The sequence below is a fragment of the Rhinoraja longicauda genome, chromosome 3, assembly GCF_053455715.1.
Source record: "Rhinoraja longicauda isolate Sanriku21f chromosome 3, sRhiLon1.1, whole genome shotgun sequence".
NCBI lineage: Eukaryota > Metazoa > Chordata > Chondrichthyes > Rajiformes > Arhynchobatidae > Rhinoraja > Rhinoraja longicauda.
This window is the reverse complement of record NC_135955.1, coordinates 19,985,142-20,001,951: the sequence shown is the minus strand read 5'-3', so window position 1 is coordinate 20,001,951 and position 16,810 is coordinate 19,985,142. Positions and strand designations below refer to the sequence as shown.

Here is a 16,810-nt window from a genome sequence, read left to right as displayed (position 1 = left end):
AAATTCTATCTCACAGTGCAATATTTATATACCCAAGGGGAGAGAATTTAATCGGGAAGCTGCCTTTGTTCTGCAAAGTCCCTGGTTTTCCTTGTTTGACCTGTATGTGTCTAGTACACTGACACAGGGTGGTGACCTGTACACGAACATGTCATCCCCACATGGGGAGACCAAAGTTGTTCAATGCATGTACGATACCACTTCCCTTCACTTCACTGGTTAATAATGTTCATGAGCAGCTTGCTTGCGTGCACCTGAAACCAGATCCAGATGGCACACTCGTTGAAAAACAGACCCCTCAAAAAGGCTCTCCCTTAGCTTCCAACCTCAATACATAGTCAATGGATCTAAATCCTGGATCTTCCTCCACAAAATCTGTGTGGGAGATACCTTCAAGAGATGGACTGCCACAGTTCAAGAAAGTGGTTGATTATCCCCACCTTCTCAAGGGCCATTAAAGATAGGCAATAAATCCTGGTCTTGTCAGCAGTTCTCAATTCACAAAAAATGTGGCAAAGTTTCAGCAACTCTGGACATCTCTTGGAATGCGTGCAGTGAACATTGGATCTTAGATACTGGACAAAATGGTGAAAACAGTTGCCTGTGCCTAATATCCAGTTCCCAATGCCCAGAGGCATCGGATAATGGATAGTTTATCAGGATCACCGGATTACGGAAGTCAGACTGCAGAATGGGAACACTGAGCATCACACGATTGATACTTCAATGGGAGCGCTCAGCAACACTCAGTGTATTGGAAACACCAGAAATCTGGCACTGGCAGTGTGCCGGGACAAGTGGACTCTGGGTAATGAGTCGAAAACACTAGATATCAAACACTGAACATCAGACATGGACGAGGAAATATGTCACAAACATTAGACCCGAGCAACGTGTCCAAACATTGGATATTGGATATTGGACAGCATGCCAGGTACACTGGAATCAGACATTGTATTGTGTGTCAGAAACAATGGACACCAGACACTTAGACCAGTTAACCTTGAACACTACACTTTATATAGTGTCCATTAGGTTGGGAACACTGGACCATTGACATTGGGAGTCAGTAATACTTGATATCAGATACTGGGCAGTGCATCAGCCATATTAGACACTCAACATTTTTTTTGAATTGTGGGTAATCTGCGATAAAAATGGAAAATACTGTGCACACACACAGCTGGTTAGGCAGAATATTGACATTTCTCTGTTTCTCTTTTCATGGATGCTGCCTGACCATATTAGATACTGAGCTGTTGCCAGTAACATTAGACTATGTAGTGGTCACACTTGGGCAGTGTGTCTACAACAAAGGAGATAGATTCTGGGCAGTGTGTTAGGTACACTCTGCATTAAACACTGGACAGTGCATCAAAAACACTTGGTATAAGATGGTTGTACCAGGTACACAGGGTAACAGAAAAAAGTCACAGGACTACTGCCTATTGGATAAGGGAACATTTTATTAGAAAATCTGGACACGCTTTTCATCACTACAAGATGAATTTACAGACCATGGATTTCTTCCTGTTGTTTTTAGTTAGAATACTTGTCTGCATCAGCCTTGAGATCTCATCCCATCTCTGTAACCTCCCGAATGCTCAAAGTCACTGTTTCCTGACTTTTACTGGGAACCACATTAAAGGAAGGCCATATGAATACCATAGGTGTGTGGTGATATCTTTCTCTTTAATCCCAACAAATGTCAAGGCCTTGCTAAGGTGATGTCACTCCAGAAGAGGGTAAATGTCTGAAGAAGGGTCTCGACCCGAAACGTCATCTATTCCAGAGATGTTGTCTGACCCGCTGAGTTACTCCGGCTTTCTTGTGTCTATCTAGAAGGTAAATGAATTATGGAACCTAAGATAGTCCAGACGTGCAGGCACTGTTTACTCAGCTCACCATGTTTGTGCTGACCACGATACTAATCTAAACTAATCCTGCATGTGGTCCATATCCCCCTATTCACTGCCTGTTCACGGGTCTGTCCAAATACTTCTTCAAACATGCTATTGCATCTGCTTCTACCTTTCCCCCTCTGTGTAAAAACCTTGCTTTGTAAATCTCGGTCAAACTTTTCCCCTCTGACTTTACACTTATGCCTCTTGTATTTGATACTTCTACCATCGGAAAAACACTCTATATACGCCATCGATGCCTCTCATATGTTTACATACTTCTATCAGGTTACCCCCCAGCTTCCACCATTCCATAGAAAATAATCCGAGTTTGTCCAACCTCTCCTTATAATTAGCACAGTGTAACCCAGGCAACATCCTGGGAAAACTCTTTTGCACCCTCCCCAAAGCCTCAACATCCTTCCTTTAGTGTGGCAATCAGTAATGCACACCATAATCCAAATGTAGCCAAATCAAGTTTTATACGGCTACAATATGACATCTCAATTTTTATACTCAATGTCCCGACCACCAAAGGCAATCGTGCTCTGTTAAACGTGTCAGGAGACTGAAGGGCTAATCATGGCTCAAAGAAATCAAGTTACAGACAAGTATTTCCAAACTCACTCTTTAAACAAGATGAAATACATGTCTCTTCTTTCCTTTTCATAAGTTAAAGATGGGAGAAGGTAAAACCGTTTCCCTGCACCTTTGGACATACTCAAGAGAAGGGCAGATGTGCCACATCATTCATTATGACATGTTGGACACTGGTGATCCCTCCTTCATTAATTTTTGTAGACAGTAACCAACGAGGACTTGATTCACTTTTCAATTCTGTGTTTGAAAGAACCAAAAGCTACTGTTCGTTTTGAAAGGATCATCTCAAAGAAACCACATCCATGAAGAAAGAGACCAAATGGGAATGATTCACTCAGACATACCTATTTCCTGTTTGCGGTGCATAAAATACAGCAATTAGAACATCACAGAAAAACACGTACCTATTTTTCAGTAACAATCACTCAACCCAAATCTATCAATGTTGCCAACAGAGAAGAAACAAATTTGGCAATTAAAATAGTGATTGAAGTGTACATATTGATGAATGTTATCCACATAATCCATGCCTACAGGGTGGAAGGTTGTTCCTAATTATACTAAATCTTTTCCATAACATCATGTAGGATGAGATCCAAAAGAAAAGGCAATATACAGCAGTCTAGAAAGGTTTTAAATTGTAAAATTTACTTACACAGATGATCTGGGCCTTTGAGTACAATTCGGACATGTCGACTTCCATATGGAATGGCAATAATGGTGTCATCCACTGCAAAAGCAAAGTGATGAATTAGATATTTTAGCTGAAAAACTATCTGTTAGAAATGTTATCGGCATTGTAATTAAGTACATTTTTTCATACAATCCTTTTACTCATTTATAAAATAACATCGTTGACACTTGGCCACAAGAGTATGAATAAATTGAAATGTTTACCTGGCTATCCTTCATTGAGGAAAATTATGTTAAGGGTGATATATTTCTTTTTCAGAATGGAAACAAATGTTTAAGCATATATTATTAAACAAGTAAGATCTCTCAAAGCCACATTGGTTGAACACATATTGACTTCCAAATGAATTGAACCTAATAATTAAAACCAGATAGAGCAATAAGGCCATCTTTAATTTACAAACATGGAAACTTGCACTGCAGTGAAGCATGGTTGAATTCAACAGAATTGTGATGTAATATTTCATGAATTGAAATTTCACTGGGATTTAAAACTCTCCAACATTCCAAGGAAATGGAGTCTGAAGAAGGGTATCAACCAGAAATTAGCTTTTAATTTGTTTTTGGTGCCACGATCTTTACGAGAGCAAAGACTCCCAGGTTCTAAATTACTGAAAAGGCAAACAATACAATCATTCAATCAAAGTGCAACACCTCCGATATACCATCTCACCATTCTAGCCTGAAGCTAAACATATGTGCGAAGTATTGGAGTAGTTTTAACCGATTATTTCCTGATGGAAATTTGTGAGTGCTATCAAGAAAATTGTATCCAGGCATCAGAAAAATGCTCATGGTTGACTGAGAGAAAATGCCACATCCCAATTAATTTAAAAGATCCCAAAGTTATCACAGTTTTGCCATACTTGACATCAGCAAATGGGTTTGAGCTTCTATTCTTGACTGTTGGACTGCAACCAAAACATAATCCATAAACAACATGGGCAGCAGCCATAGGGGAAACAAAACCACACACATTCTACATCTAAATCCTGGGCCTCCCCGTCCAAGTGCATTGTGAGAGAGAGCACACCACCAGATGCACTGAATTCTTGCTCAAGGGCATTTTGGGGTAGGCCATAGGAAAATGACGATGTACAAGCTACAGAAGGAAATGTATGAATTATACATCTGTTTGCAGAAATTTTATGCAATGCTGGGTAGAAACAATATTTAAGTTATCAGTATTTCTGAATGATGGCTCAATTATATCAGATTATTCAGATATTTAGACAGGCACATAAGCAGGCAGTGACTAGAGGGGTATAGATGCAGGCAAATGGGATTAGTTAGATTAGCACCATGGTCAGCAAAGACATGGTGGGCTGATGGGCTTGTTCCTGCGCGATACTGCTCTGGGTAGGATAATCATTACATTGTATAATACTAGAAAGAATCTGTAAAAATATGATAGTTACATGAAAACCCTTGAAAAACATATTTCACAGTCACTGAGCTCATCACATCAACAAGTCTCTCCTTCTCAGCCTTCAAGCTGATTGTGCTCCATCCTGCACTTCCTGCTTCTAGCCCTTACCCAAGATCCAAAAACAGGATTGCCCTGGTCAGCCCATTGTTTCTGCCTGCTCTTGTACCATTGAATTTATCCCTGTATACCTTGACTCGATCCTGTCTCCTCATGTCCAGTCCCCTCCCACCGATGTCCAGGACAACTTGTAAGGTATTTTGCTATCCTCTGATTCCCCTCCCCTTCCTGGTCCCATCGCTTACTGCACACACATGCAAGGAATTGTTCATTGAATTCCGCAAAGATTTCAAAGCTGGTGGAGGAAATTGCAAACATTAATTAACTGATAAATTTTATAGAGTTGTAGGTATTCATTGAAATTGGTAAAGGATGTATAAGCTTTTACCATACGAGATAATTTGGATAATTTCAAACGTTTAATGGTATTAATGATTAAAAACACCTGCTGTGTTTGCAAAATATATTAATAATAATAATAATAATGCATTACATTTATATAGCGCTTTTCATACACTCAAAGACGCTTTACAGGGATTTAAAGAACATAGGGAAGTGAATAAATAGATAAATAAGTAAACGAACAGAGAAAGGAGACAGAGGGTGAGGTGACCTTCAGTGGTTGAAGGCAGTACTGAACAGGTGAGACTTCAGTGATGTTTTGAATGTGGTGAGTGTGGAGGAGTCTCTGACGGTTTGGGGTAGTGAGTTCCATAGGGTGGGAGCAGCGATGGAGAAAGCCCTGTCCCCCCAGGATCTGAGTTTGGTCCGGATGTGGGGGGATAGGAGATTGGCAGCAGCAGAGCGGAGGGTGCAGGTGGGAGTGTGCCTGTGGAGGAGGTCAGTCAGGTAGGATGGGGCCAGGTTATGGAGGGCTTTGTAGGTCATGAGGAGGATTTTGTACTGGATTCTCTGGGGGATGGGGAGCCAGTGGAGTTTGTAAAGGACGGGGGTGATATGGTCACGGATCGGGGTGTGGGTGAGTAGATGGGCAGCGGAGTTTTGAATGTATTGAAGTTTACTGATGATTTTTGAGGGTGCGCCATATTGGTGTGCTGTCTCACGTAGGCATGTTGTCTCACAGAGTAACACAGTAATGCTGACCCACAGAGTAACACAGTAATGTTGACCCACAGAGTAACACAGTAATGTTGACCCACAGAGTAACATAGTAATAAAAGATGTACAAGAAAATAACTGCAGATTCTGAAGAAGGGTCTCGACCCGAAACGTCACCCATTCCTTCTCTCCCGAGATGTTGCCTGACCTGCTGAGTTACTCCAGCATTTTGTGAATAAATCGAGTAACATAGTAATGCTGACTCACAGAGTAACGTGGACATTCTGTCTCACAGAGTAATACAGCAATGCTGACCCACAGAGTAACATAGTAATGTTGACCCACAGAGTAACACAGTAATGCTGACCCACAGAGTAACAGTAATGCTGACCCACAGAGCAACATGGGCATACTGTCTCACAGTCTCACAGAATGATGTTGGATTGCTGATCCATAGAGGGACATTGGTGTGCTGTCCTGTAGAGTAACATCAGTGTACAGTAACATTTGTACAGTACCATGGGTGTTCTGCCTTGTAGGGTGACATTGGTGCGCTGTTTGGTAGCATGACATCAGTTTGTTGTCCTGTACAGTAACATGGGTGTTGTTCTGTAGCGTGATGTCAGTATGTTGGCCCATACTGTAACGTGGGGGTGCTGTTCTGTCGCCTGACGTCAGCATGCTAATATGTACAGTAAAGCAGGCGTGTATTGTACCAGAGAGTGGCGTTGGATTGTTGCCCCACGGAGTGGCATTGTCCTGGTACTTGCAGAGTGATCTTTGCATATTGACCTGTACACCAGTGTCAGTGTGCTGCCCCGTAGTGGTGTGATCTGATGTGGAGTGATGTGGTGTACTGCCATGTCACTGATTTTGGCATGCTGTGCCATTGAGTGTTGTTAGCATGAGCCGATATTGAGTGGTGTGCAAAGTCTTCTGTTCTTGGTTGCTCAGGCAGTGAAGAGGGGTGGCTGCCAAATCTGATGCTGAGGATGGAATTTCAGTTGGGCTCCTGGCATGAGTGACACAGCCTGAGAGGAGGGCTGTTTCCAGCATTGGCCCAGAGATATGTGAAAACAACATGTGAGAGCTGAGTTCATCAATGCTGCTTTAGAAACTTGTCTCAGATCACAGAGCCAGAGATAAAGAAGGTGCCAAAGAATAAATGAACCAAGTCTTCTGATATTGGGCTGCCCTCCAGACTCTATCCCAAATGGCCATTCATCGGATTTGAGCCCGGATTGCGGCAGATTCACCACAGGGAGATTGTTGCAGCTCAGCCCCACTTCTGCTTTTATCTGGTGCCTGTCTAAGTGTTCTACAGCTAACACGCCAGGATCCTAAATGTCCATGCTTCACTGGCATCGTCTCATCTGGACAGATCAGATAAGCAGCACACGTTACTCAGGGAAACAGTCTGTGGCGTGAATAGTTTGGTTACACATGATCAAGGGCTGGAACATCTGTCCAGTTGATCGTTGCTTCCACATCTGCTGGTAGGTAGCTAGAATAGTGGAGCCCTTGGTGATCTCCAAACTGCTGATTCCCAATCCCTCACTAAGCCCCTGACCTCTCTCTAACTGGGAGCAGCCTCCTCGTCCAGTGGCCTCGGCTATGCTGGGGAATTGTGCCACGCTTAGACCAATGAATGGAGGGAAGGCTCAGGCTAAACAAGACTCCAGCAAACCAGGATTTGGAAAATAGGGATTGGATGGTTGTTGAACAGGGAAAAATACCTTTGATTTTTTAATATTTTACTCTCTGGTTCCTTTAATATTTATTTGGATAATGACCAAAACAATTTTCTGACGTCCACCGTCAGAAAATTGTAAAAGTGCACTGCCCATTACTTTCCAAATAAATTCCACTTGGGCAGTCTTCGTGACAATGGCATGTTATAATCAATTCTACCATCACTTAAGTTAAAAATCTACAGAAAAGAAAAATTACAGTCTTTATGAAAAACAGTCCCTGCCTACAATATAAAGCAGGCAATCTTTTCTAAATAACTGGACTATGAGGCTTATGAAGCAAGCTGAAGTTATCAATAGCAGATAGTGTTCCTTTCACTGGCAGAGCGTTTAATGTTGCTAAAATGATTCTACTTAAAATTGAAGTGTTCTGCCCGTGGATTTCAAGGGCAAGTGAGCACCTTTTGCAATAAATGGTGGTTGGCAGGGAACCATACAGGTATCCTCCGACCCCAATCCCCACCCTTGTTGTTCTCCCGACCTCCCCCTTTCCGATACGAAACGGTCTGTCCTAAGCAGAGACCTTATTTTTTTGTTCCCCTCCTCCCCCACCTCAACAAGTTCCGGGTCCGCCACAACGTAGAGCGTTTCTTCCGTCGCCTCCGCCTCCGAGCCTTTTTCTACGGGAAGGGGTCCTCACCACACAATGATGACCCCCTTCTCCCATCTCCACTGGTCCCCCTTCTCTTGGACTCCCCCGGACGGCCCTCTACTCTCTTTAGATCTTTTTATTTCTAACTGCCGGTGTGACATCAACCGTCTCAACCTTTCCACTTCCCTTACCTACTCCAAACTCACCCCCTCTGATCGAACAGCCCTCCTCTCACTCTGCAGCAACCCTGACATTATAATCAAACCCGCCGACAAGGGAGGTGCTGTGGTAGTCTGGCGCGCTGACCTCTACCGGGCTGAGGCCCGACGACAACCCTCGGACACCTCCCTCTACTTATCCTTGGACCATGATCCCTCAGATGAGCACCAGGCCATAATCTTACAGACCATTTCAGATTTCATCACTTCTGGCTGTCTGCCCTCCAAAGCCTCCAACATTATTGTTTCCCAGCCCCACAACAGCCTGGTTTTATCTTCTCCCCAAAATCCATAAACAGAACTGCCATAGCAGTTTCTGCTTGTTCTGCTTGTTCCAGTCCCAAACCACTCCCTCCCCAGGTACCACTTCCACCCAAACCACTCCCTCCCCAGGTACTTTCCCCTGCAACCGCATGAACTGCAACACCTGTCCCTTTACCTCCCCCCTCATCTCCGTCCAAGGACCCCAACAGTCTTTTCAGGTGAGGCAGAGGTTGCCTCACTGCACCTCCTTGCACCTCCTCCAACCTCATCTACTGTATACTGTCCCTGGTGTGGACTCCTATACATCAGCGAGACCAAGCGCAGGCTCAGCGATCGTTTCGTTGACCACCTCTTCTCAGACCACCTAAACCTACCTGATCTCCTGGTTGCTGGACACTAACTCCCCCTCCCATTCCCGCACTGACCTTTCTGTCCTGGGCCTTCTCCATTGTCAGAGTGAGGCCCAGTGCAAATTGGAGGAACAGCACCTCATATTTTGCTTGGGCAGCTTACACCCCAAAGGTATGAACATTGACTTCACTACAAGTAACCCTTGCTTTCCATTCCTCTCCATTCCTCCCCCTTCCCATTTCTCCAACCAGTCTTACTGTCTCTGACTACATTTTATCTCTGTTTGCTTTGTTGTTCCTCCCAGCTAACAATGATCTATTCTACATTTTCCTTGACCTTCATTCCCTTTGCCCCGTTTTCACACCTTCACTCTTCCTTATCTATGTATCTGCGTCCCCCCTGACATCAGTCTGAAGAAGGATCTCGACCCGAAATGGCACCCATTTCTTCTCTCCAGAGATGCTGCCTGTCCCGCTGAGTTACTCCAGCATTTAGTGTCTATCTTCAGTTTGAACCAATATCTGTAGTTCCTTCCTACACAGGCAGATACATTGATAGATAATGAAAGAAATAGAGATGGAATGATGGACAGGTAACAAAATGCAAAGTCCACATCTCTCATACTTTTTTACATATCTTTCAGTCACTTATTCTAAATCTATATACTAAAACTCTTGTTTGTTTGTTTGTTTGTTCCTGAACTACAACCAAAACGGTACACGATAGCATGACAATTTTAGGCCCACCTTACTCACTGTCGTCCCTTTGGTGCTAATGGAAGAAGTTTCATTGAAATCGGTGTTATATTTTTTAAGTTATTCACATTTTAAAGTTTAAATCTATCTCCTAGGGAGGGAGGGGGGATGGGGGGAGGAGGGAGGATAAGGGGGGTTGAGGGAGATGGAGTGGGGGGGAGGGGAGGGAGGGAGGGAGGGTGGGGGGAGAGGGGAGGGGGAAGGAGAGGGTGCTGCATGAATGCAGGAGAGGTTTGGGCCCAACGGGTCCACTTGGTCCTGACTCTCTATATCACCGTCTCTTTCCCGACATATCTCATTTCCCTTTCCCCTGACTCTCAGTCTGAAGAAGGGTCTCGACCCGAAACATCACCTATTTCTTTTCTCCACGCTGGGTTCCTGACCCGCTGAGTTACTCCAGTTTTTTGTGTCTATCTTCGGTTTAAGCAAGCATCTGGAGTTCCTTCCTACACCTCTCATCCGATCAGTGTATTTGTGTAATGGAACCCATGAGGGGATCTTTCTTTTATTGCTGAAAGTAGTGTGTAAGGGTAGTGCACTTCAATTACGGGGCGTCACAAAAAGCTGGAGTCACAAAACTCAGGAATTCCTTCTCTCCTGAGATGCTGCCTGACCCGCTGAGTTACTCCAGCCTTTTGTGATACCTTCGATTTGTACCAGCATCTGCAGTTATTTTCCTATATAAATTACGGGGCGGGTCATTGCTGTCATGACATTGTAAACTATCCCGCCAGAATCTATCTGTTTGGAACTCTGGTCCTCCAAATAGCTGTTGAGCTCAAAAACCAGAATGGGTAAAATATCGGTCAACACTGCACTCTCACAGTGTATTCCCCATTCTTGTTCATGGTCCTAATTGTGTGGTATGCTGCGGTTATTGCTTATGACTGTTGGAATATTTAGAACTAGTTCACCTGCGTGGGTAATGTGGCACAATTCACTCCTCAGCCTTTCCATGTCATTATTACCAGACGAGAACTGGTAATTTACAGCTTATGCTCACCCCCGGAATACAACTGCCTGTATCGGATATGGAAGTACCTCCTCTGCTTCCTAATTCTTTCTCACAACATGCCCATGCTCATTCTTGAGGAGTTAGTGATCTGCAAGCTGATTGGAAATGGCTGTGGTACACCTAATTCAGGGGTCACGCAGTATCGTGAAGTTGAAACAACCATTTTTGTGGGGTGTGCCTTTAAAGTAGACATCATCAACCGGCAGAAGCTTGGTTTTGGGAAGACCTCCAGTGTGACCTGAGGAACATAGGGTTCACCACAAGAGTGTGGTGGGATCATCAAGGGTTCATAGAAACATAGAAAATAGGTGCAGGAGAAGGCCATTCAGCACTTTGAACCAGCACTGCCATTCAATCCAAAATCAGTACCCCGTTCCCGCTTTTTCCCCATATCCCCTGATTCCGTTAGCCCTAAGAGTTACATCTAACTCTCGAAAACATGCAGTGAATTGGCCTCCACTGCCTTCTGTGGCAGAAAATTCCACAAATTTACAACTCTCTGGGTGAAAAAGCTTTTCCTCATCTCAGTCCTAAATGGCCTTCCCCTTATTCTTAAACTGCGATCCCTGGTTCTGGACTCCCCCCACCATCAGGAACATTTTTCCTGCATCTAGCCTGTCCAATCCCTTAAAAATGTCATATGTTTCTATACGATCCCCTCTCATCCTTCAGGAGCACAGTGCCATATCTTTCACACAGAATGCCAGTCAGAGAACAGAAGTTCCAGCCCAAAGTCCATCCATCCACCAGCAACTTAAAAATGCAACTTTGAAATTTACCTTGGTTAGTTAGCAGAACAACTAGCCAAATAACAGAGTAAAAGAATGCACAGTAGTGGGATTCCATTCAACTGTTTTTCCAGTGACTTAATATGATTTGTGTTGTTTGTTTTGTTCACTAAAGTTGGTCAGAAATAAAACCAGAAAATGCGAGAAAAATGCCTCAGGTGAGGTAGCATATATGGAGAGAGAAAGGTTGTTAATGTTTCAGATTCAAGTTTACCTTGCTTCACTCTGATGAAAGGACATTGACCTAAAAATTTAACTCTGTTTTTTTGCTGAGTACTTCCACCATTTTCTTATTTTATTTCAGATTTCTGATCTGCAGTGTTTTTTTTGCATTTTGAAGTAATGTTGGTCCGGTTTCGTCTTCATTAGTAATAATGTGCTGCTCTAACCACGCTTATTTTAAATTTTTCATTCGGTCCAATATCTAAATATATCAACATGTCAGTCCAAAATCTAAGCGAAGTATCAGGAGATCAAAACCACATTTATATTCTGCCGAGTTGAAACGATCAACAAGTTAAGAATTTACAAATGTATGAAATGCCCGTGGTATTCTTGGCATGCCTTTAGTTGTCATATTCGATCCATCATCGGGTGCACGACACATCAAAACAGGATGAAAAGACCCCGAATACTGCACAGGAAAGCATCCTCTGTGTACAGAAAGGGAACCCAGGTTTTAATTCCACACTTGCCAATACTTGAGCCTCAAGACGTAATGACAAGATCGTAAATCTCCATTTGCTCATTAAGGGACAAGGTGCAGGACAATATTTTTCTGTAATATTGAAAGCAATGAATGCATATGGAATTGGTCAATTTTTCAACCACAGCCAAGATTTCTGAAGAAATGTAAAGTGCTGCCAAAAGAAAAAAAACCTCAAAGAACAAGGAACAAAATTAAACATCATTTCTCCCTTCAGAAATAAGTTTCAAGATGCCATTGCATTCAAGATAACAAGCTGTGTGTACGCACCGTGTCTTCTAAAACAATATAATGTAAAGTACATAAAATGCTGGAAAAAAAGCCTTGCGTTCATGTAGCTTCTTATAATTTCAAAGCTATCCGTATTAATCAAGGGAAGAAAGCTGGCCAGGAAAGAACTCCCCATTCATCCTCAAACAGCACATGGTATTTTCAACATTCCCTTTGCTGATCCCCTTCAGCTCCCACGTAAAATGTATTTAGGACCCACACCCTTTCCTGCTCTCTCTCCCATATTGATCACTCCATCCTTGTTCACCTCCTTTGGTTCTCTGTTCCTCAGCAATTTAAAAATCTTGCCCCCACCTTCAACCTACAGATGTCTCCAAATTTACATTCGTAATTTTCTCAGCTATGGCAGACCTGAAAAACTGCACCTTCTATTGCCACCACTTGAACCGTTAGCTCTCTTGGGCACACCCTCTGGAATTCTCCCCATTAAGTTCCACTTCCCTAATCCCCACATTTTTCCGTCATATATCAAGTTTGTTTCAGCATAAATCAGACATTAATGGCCATTCCAGAACCTCTCGCAAATTATCTAGGCTGACACTCCAGTGTGCCTTTGGCAGAGCTACAACTTTACGGATGAAATGTTAATTCAAAAACTGACGGAAAGGAAGGCACTATTTGAAGAGAAGAGGAGATGTTACTGTCCTGGGGCCAACGATTATCCCTCGGCTAAGATCACTGAAATGGGTCGGCAAATGCTGAATAGGTCAATTAGTTTCATCCCTAGATTATGTGGAGTCCAGCCACAGAACTTCACCTTCTCAGCTCCCCATTACTTCTGCTGGGATCACCTCTTGTATCCTGTGCCAGGTTGGTCAAGCAACAGCAATGGAGATAATAATACAAAGGGAGTGAAAGCCAACCTTCTTTAATCATTGTAGTTTAATATTTTATTATTTACAAGTATTTTTTGATGTTTTTACAAAAACAAAACAATTTAAAATGACAAATAGCTGTTTTAGTGGTGTGCTTCCACTTTAATAGTTATATTTTTTTAAATGACTGGCTGGTGTTTTTCTACCAGTTATTGAAGAGGGGCTTTGAAGGTGGGACTTCCTCAATGCTCCACAAAGATGCTGCTGACACGACACTCTCCAGGACACAGCTAGGAAAGTCAGCCTCTGGAACTGAGCCTGGTGAGGGCAGGTGTGGGGTGACCGTGGCCAGCAATTATTGCAGTAGGCTCCTGTTTCCAATCACTTGATCGGAGTTTGGAGAGCTTCGTACACTTCAACTCCCTTTACGTGACTGGAAGTGCAAGGTTCTCCTTACGCTTAAAGAGCCCCCCTCTGTTTAGCACCCTTCCACAGTCAGGGACCTCCTTCCAGAGAGACAGCCTCGAGAGGGGCGGCACAGTGGCTCAGCGGGAGAGTTGTTGCCTTACAGTGCCAGAGACCCGGGTTTGATCCTGGCTACTGATCGTGGGTGCTGTTTGTACGTAGTTGGTATGTTGTCCTTGTGGCCACGTGGGTCTTTTCTGTGTGTTTGTTTTTTCTCCCACCAAATCCCAAAGATGTGCAGGTTTGTAGGTTAATTGGCTTCTGTAAATTGTCACTGGTGGTAGGATAGAACTATCGGGCGATCGCTGGTGAGAGTGGAGTTGGTGGGCCGAAGGGCCTGTTTCCACACTGTATCTCTAAAATTAAAAAAAACTAAAAGAGCAGAGCTGGAATGGAGAAGGAGCAACCCGGAAGCAAAGTAAGAGCAGGTGTGAACAAAGACATCTGTTCCCCAACACTTAGTAATGAGAGCATCCATTGTGAAACCAGACAAATGCTTGAACCACGATGGTGAGGATAGGAACCTCATTCAGTATCAGCAGATCTTAGAGCCAGCTGAGGTTGGGTTCAACACATGGGCTGGAAGTGCTGTGTTTTATCGAGGGCTTCACTGGACACTTTCAAATCTTTTAATCCTGAGCCTGGCGGCTCTAGTACCAGTCCTAATTAAGTGGAAGCATGTTCCCATTTAGGATTATTCCTGGGAAGCACAGGCCCATTGAAGCACCACTGCACAGATATTGCCGGTATATTAAAATGGAAGATTTCTTTTGGCTAAAGAGGTCAGTACTTACATTTATTTGATGATAGTTGAGATTTGTATTGTCCTCGCACAAGTCTACAAGTTGAGCCATTTCCGTCACAGATTCCACAGTTATCTTCCTTGGAGCTGCTTCCCAACTGGTGATCACAGCCAACAACCTGCCAGGAACAGCATAGTGTCACTGCAACCATACACTGCAACCTGTACTGCAAGGGATAGTCATGTTCATGGAGACCTATCCAAAATCGCAACTCTAGCAATAGTAGGCAATACATGTATATCTCAAATTATCAGCCAGATATTATGTACCCACAAGTACCTAAAATGGAAACATCATTCAAATCAATAGGCTAGAGCAGTTTCGCTATTTTCGATGCCAGAGAAGCTCATTCAAATAATGATCAGAGAGTTATTCAGCAAAGAAACAGGCCCTAAAGCCTACCAATTCCAAGCTGACTATCAAGCACTCATTTACACCAATCCTAATTAATTCCCTCAACATCCCATCAACTCTCCCTTGATTCTACCATTCAACTGCACACTTCAGGCAAAGTAGATTGGCAAATTAAACAAAAACCTGCACATCCTAAGGACGTGGGCAGAAACCAAAGCAATTGGATGCAAACTCCACACAGGCAGCATTAAACCCAGGTTGTTTGCCTTATAACCTCTACTGGCTGTGCCACCGTTCTTCCCATTGAGAGCCGGGAACTATGAGAAGAAAATGACAATGAGAATAATTCATTCTAAAAGATTCCTGCAATTGCTGATTAAGGAGAGATACACAGGATGCTAACATCAATATAATCTATTCAGTCAATTACTCTTACGAAAGCTATTCATTCTCATTTTGATTTGCATAGTGTTGTCTACATCATACTCAAAAGATGGAATCAAATGTAAATTTACTTTTTACAGCACTAACGTCACCAAGAGCTATGGGAGGAATGGGGGAGGCAAAGAATATTGTTCGTAATCCAGCGGGTGTTAGGCCTGATTCTGGAACAGAGGGCGACCATAGTGGGCAAATTCAAGTCAGTGCGCCCAGCAGAAGTTTCACAGGTCGTCTTGCACCTTGCTCACCCAGGGAGCAAGGATGGTCACTCAGGGCCAGAAAGGTCTTCTTCACCATGACTGGGAACAATGCTGCCTTTGGGATCTTAAACTTAGCTGCACAAAAACAAGCAACAGTGCGTGTACTGACAACTTAGTTAAAAATAAATTAATTAGAGCATCGAGAAAGAAAAAAATTAAATGTAGAAACAAGACCTGTTAGCAAACATTTTTTCTTCTCATTCACAGGTTGGAATTCTCATTCCACCCATCAACAGGGCAGGCTAGTGCAGAACTGGAGAGGCAGATCCCTCATGTAAAGCCAATGAATCCCTGCATGTTTGGGTTCTGGGTCTAGACTTCAGTTTAGCCCATTGATGGGATTGTAACATATACATCAGCATAAGCCCAACCCCACCCTATCCCCCACCTGGTCCTGGACCTGGGACTGACCTGAGTAGGCTCAGGACTGCCCACCCTAGAGAGGCTGAATGATTGTAATGCACTGTTTGAAACCATCAGTTACAGTCAGCTCCATTTGACTCGATAGACTTGGACAACAAAAGTCTATGAACGTCAGGCTGAAAATTAACAACCAACCCAGTACAGTAACAGCCATTTACAGCAGAGACCCCCAAACATTCATACACTCTGAGCCCTGACTCCAATTAATGAAACAGGCCCTTCCTGCAAACTCCAAATAGCAATTCTCCGATCACACGAACAGTTCCTCTGAATATCTTGAAACATTGGTCAAATCGCTCTTTAATCTTTTAATCTCCAGCAAATATAACTTGAGATGTAATTGTTCCTCCTTATTTAACCCTTGGGGCACAGGCATCATTCAGCACTTCCTCCTTCCTCAGGAACTGTTCCCAGTCCTCCTTTCTCCTTCATCCAGCTGCAACATTACATTTGCTCCATCGTATTCCAGTCCTCCAAAGGCCAGCATTCCATTAGGCCCTCTGATTACTTTCTGTACTGATCCAAATACTGCAAGTCATTTTCGTGACTAAGTGGACTGAACCAGAAATGTTTTAAACACTTTGACTTAATTGGAACTGTTCCCAGATCCCAAAGGGGAAATTTAGACTACTGTGCTGTGAAAAGAAAGGCAACTTCTCAGAGTGGTCCACACCCCGCTGGGCATTGAGGCAGCACACCCACACCCCTGATGGGCATTAAACACGTAGCACAGCCCAGTGGGTAAATGTTGACCAGTCTTTCCGGCCAATTTCCCCAAT

The 16,810-nt window shown here is 43.4% G+C and overlaps 1 protein-coding gene across 1 annotated transcript in view; it reads right to left on the bottom strand.

Moving 5' to 3' along the window:
• LOC144589925 (ADAMTS-like protein 1) overlaps positions 1-16,810 on the bottom strand; it is a 431,785-nt gene that overhangs the window by 122,418 nt on the left and 292,557 nt on the right. Inside the window, exons 6-7 of the mRNA XM_078394882.1 lie at positions 14,545-14,671; positions 3,157-3,231 (exon numbers count right to left, since the gene is read on the bottom strand). Of these exons, the coding sequence (XP_078251008.1) occupies positions 3,157-3,231; positions 14,545-14,671 (202 nt within the window). The remainder of the gene's footprint in view (positions 1-3,156; positions 3,232-14,544; positions 14,672-16,810) is intronic.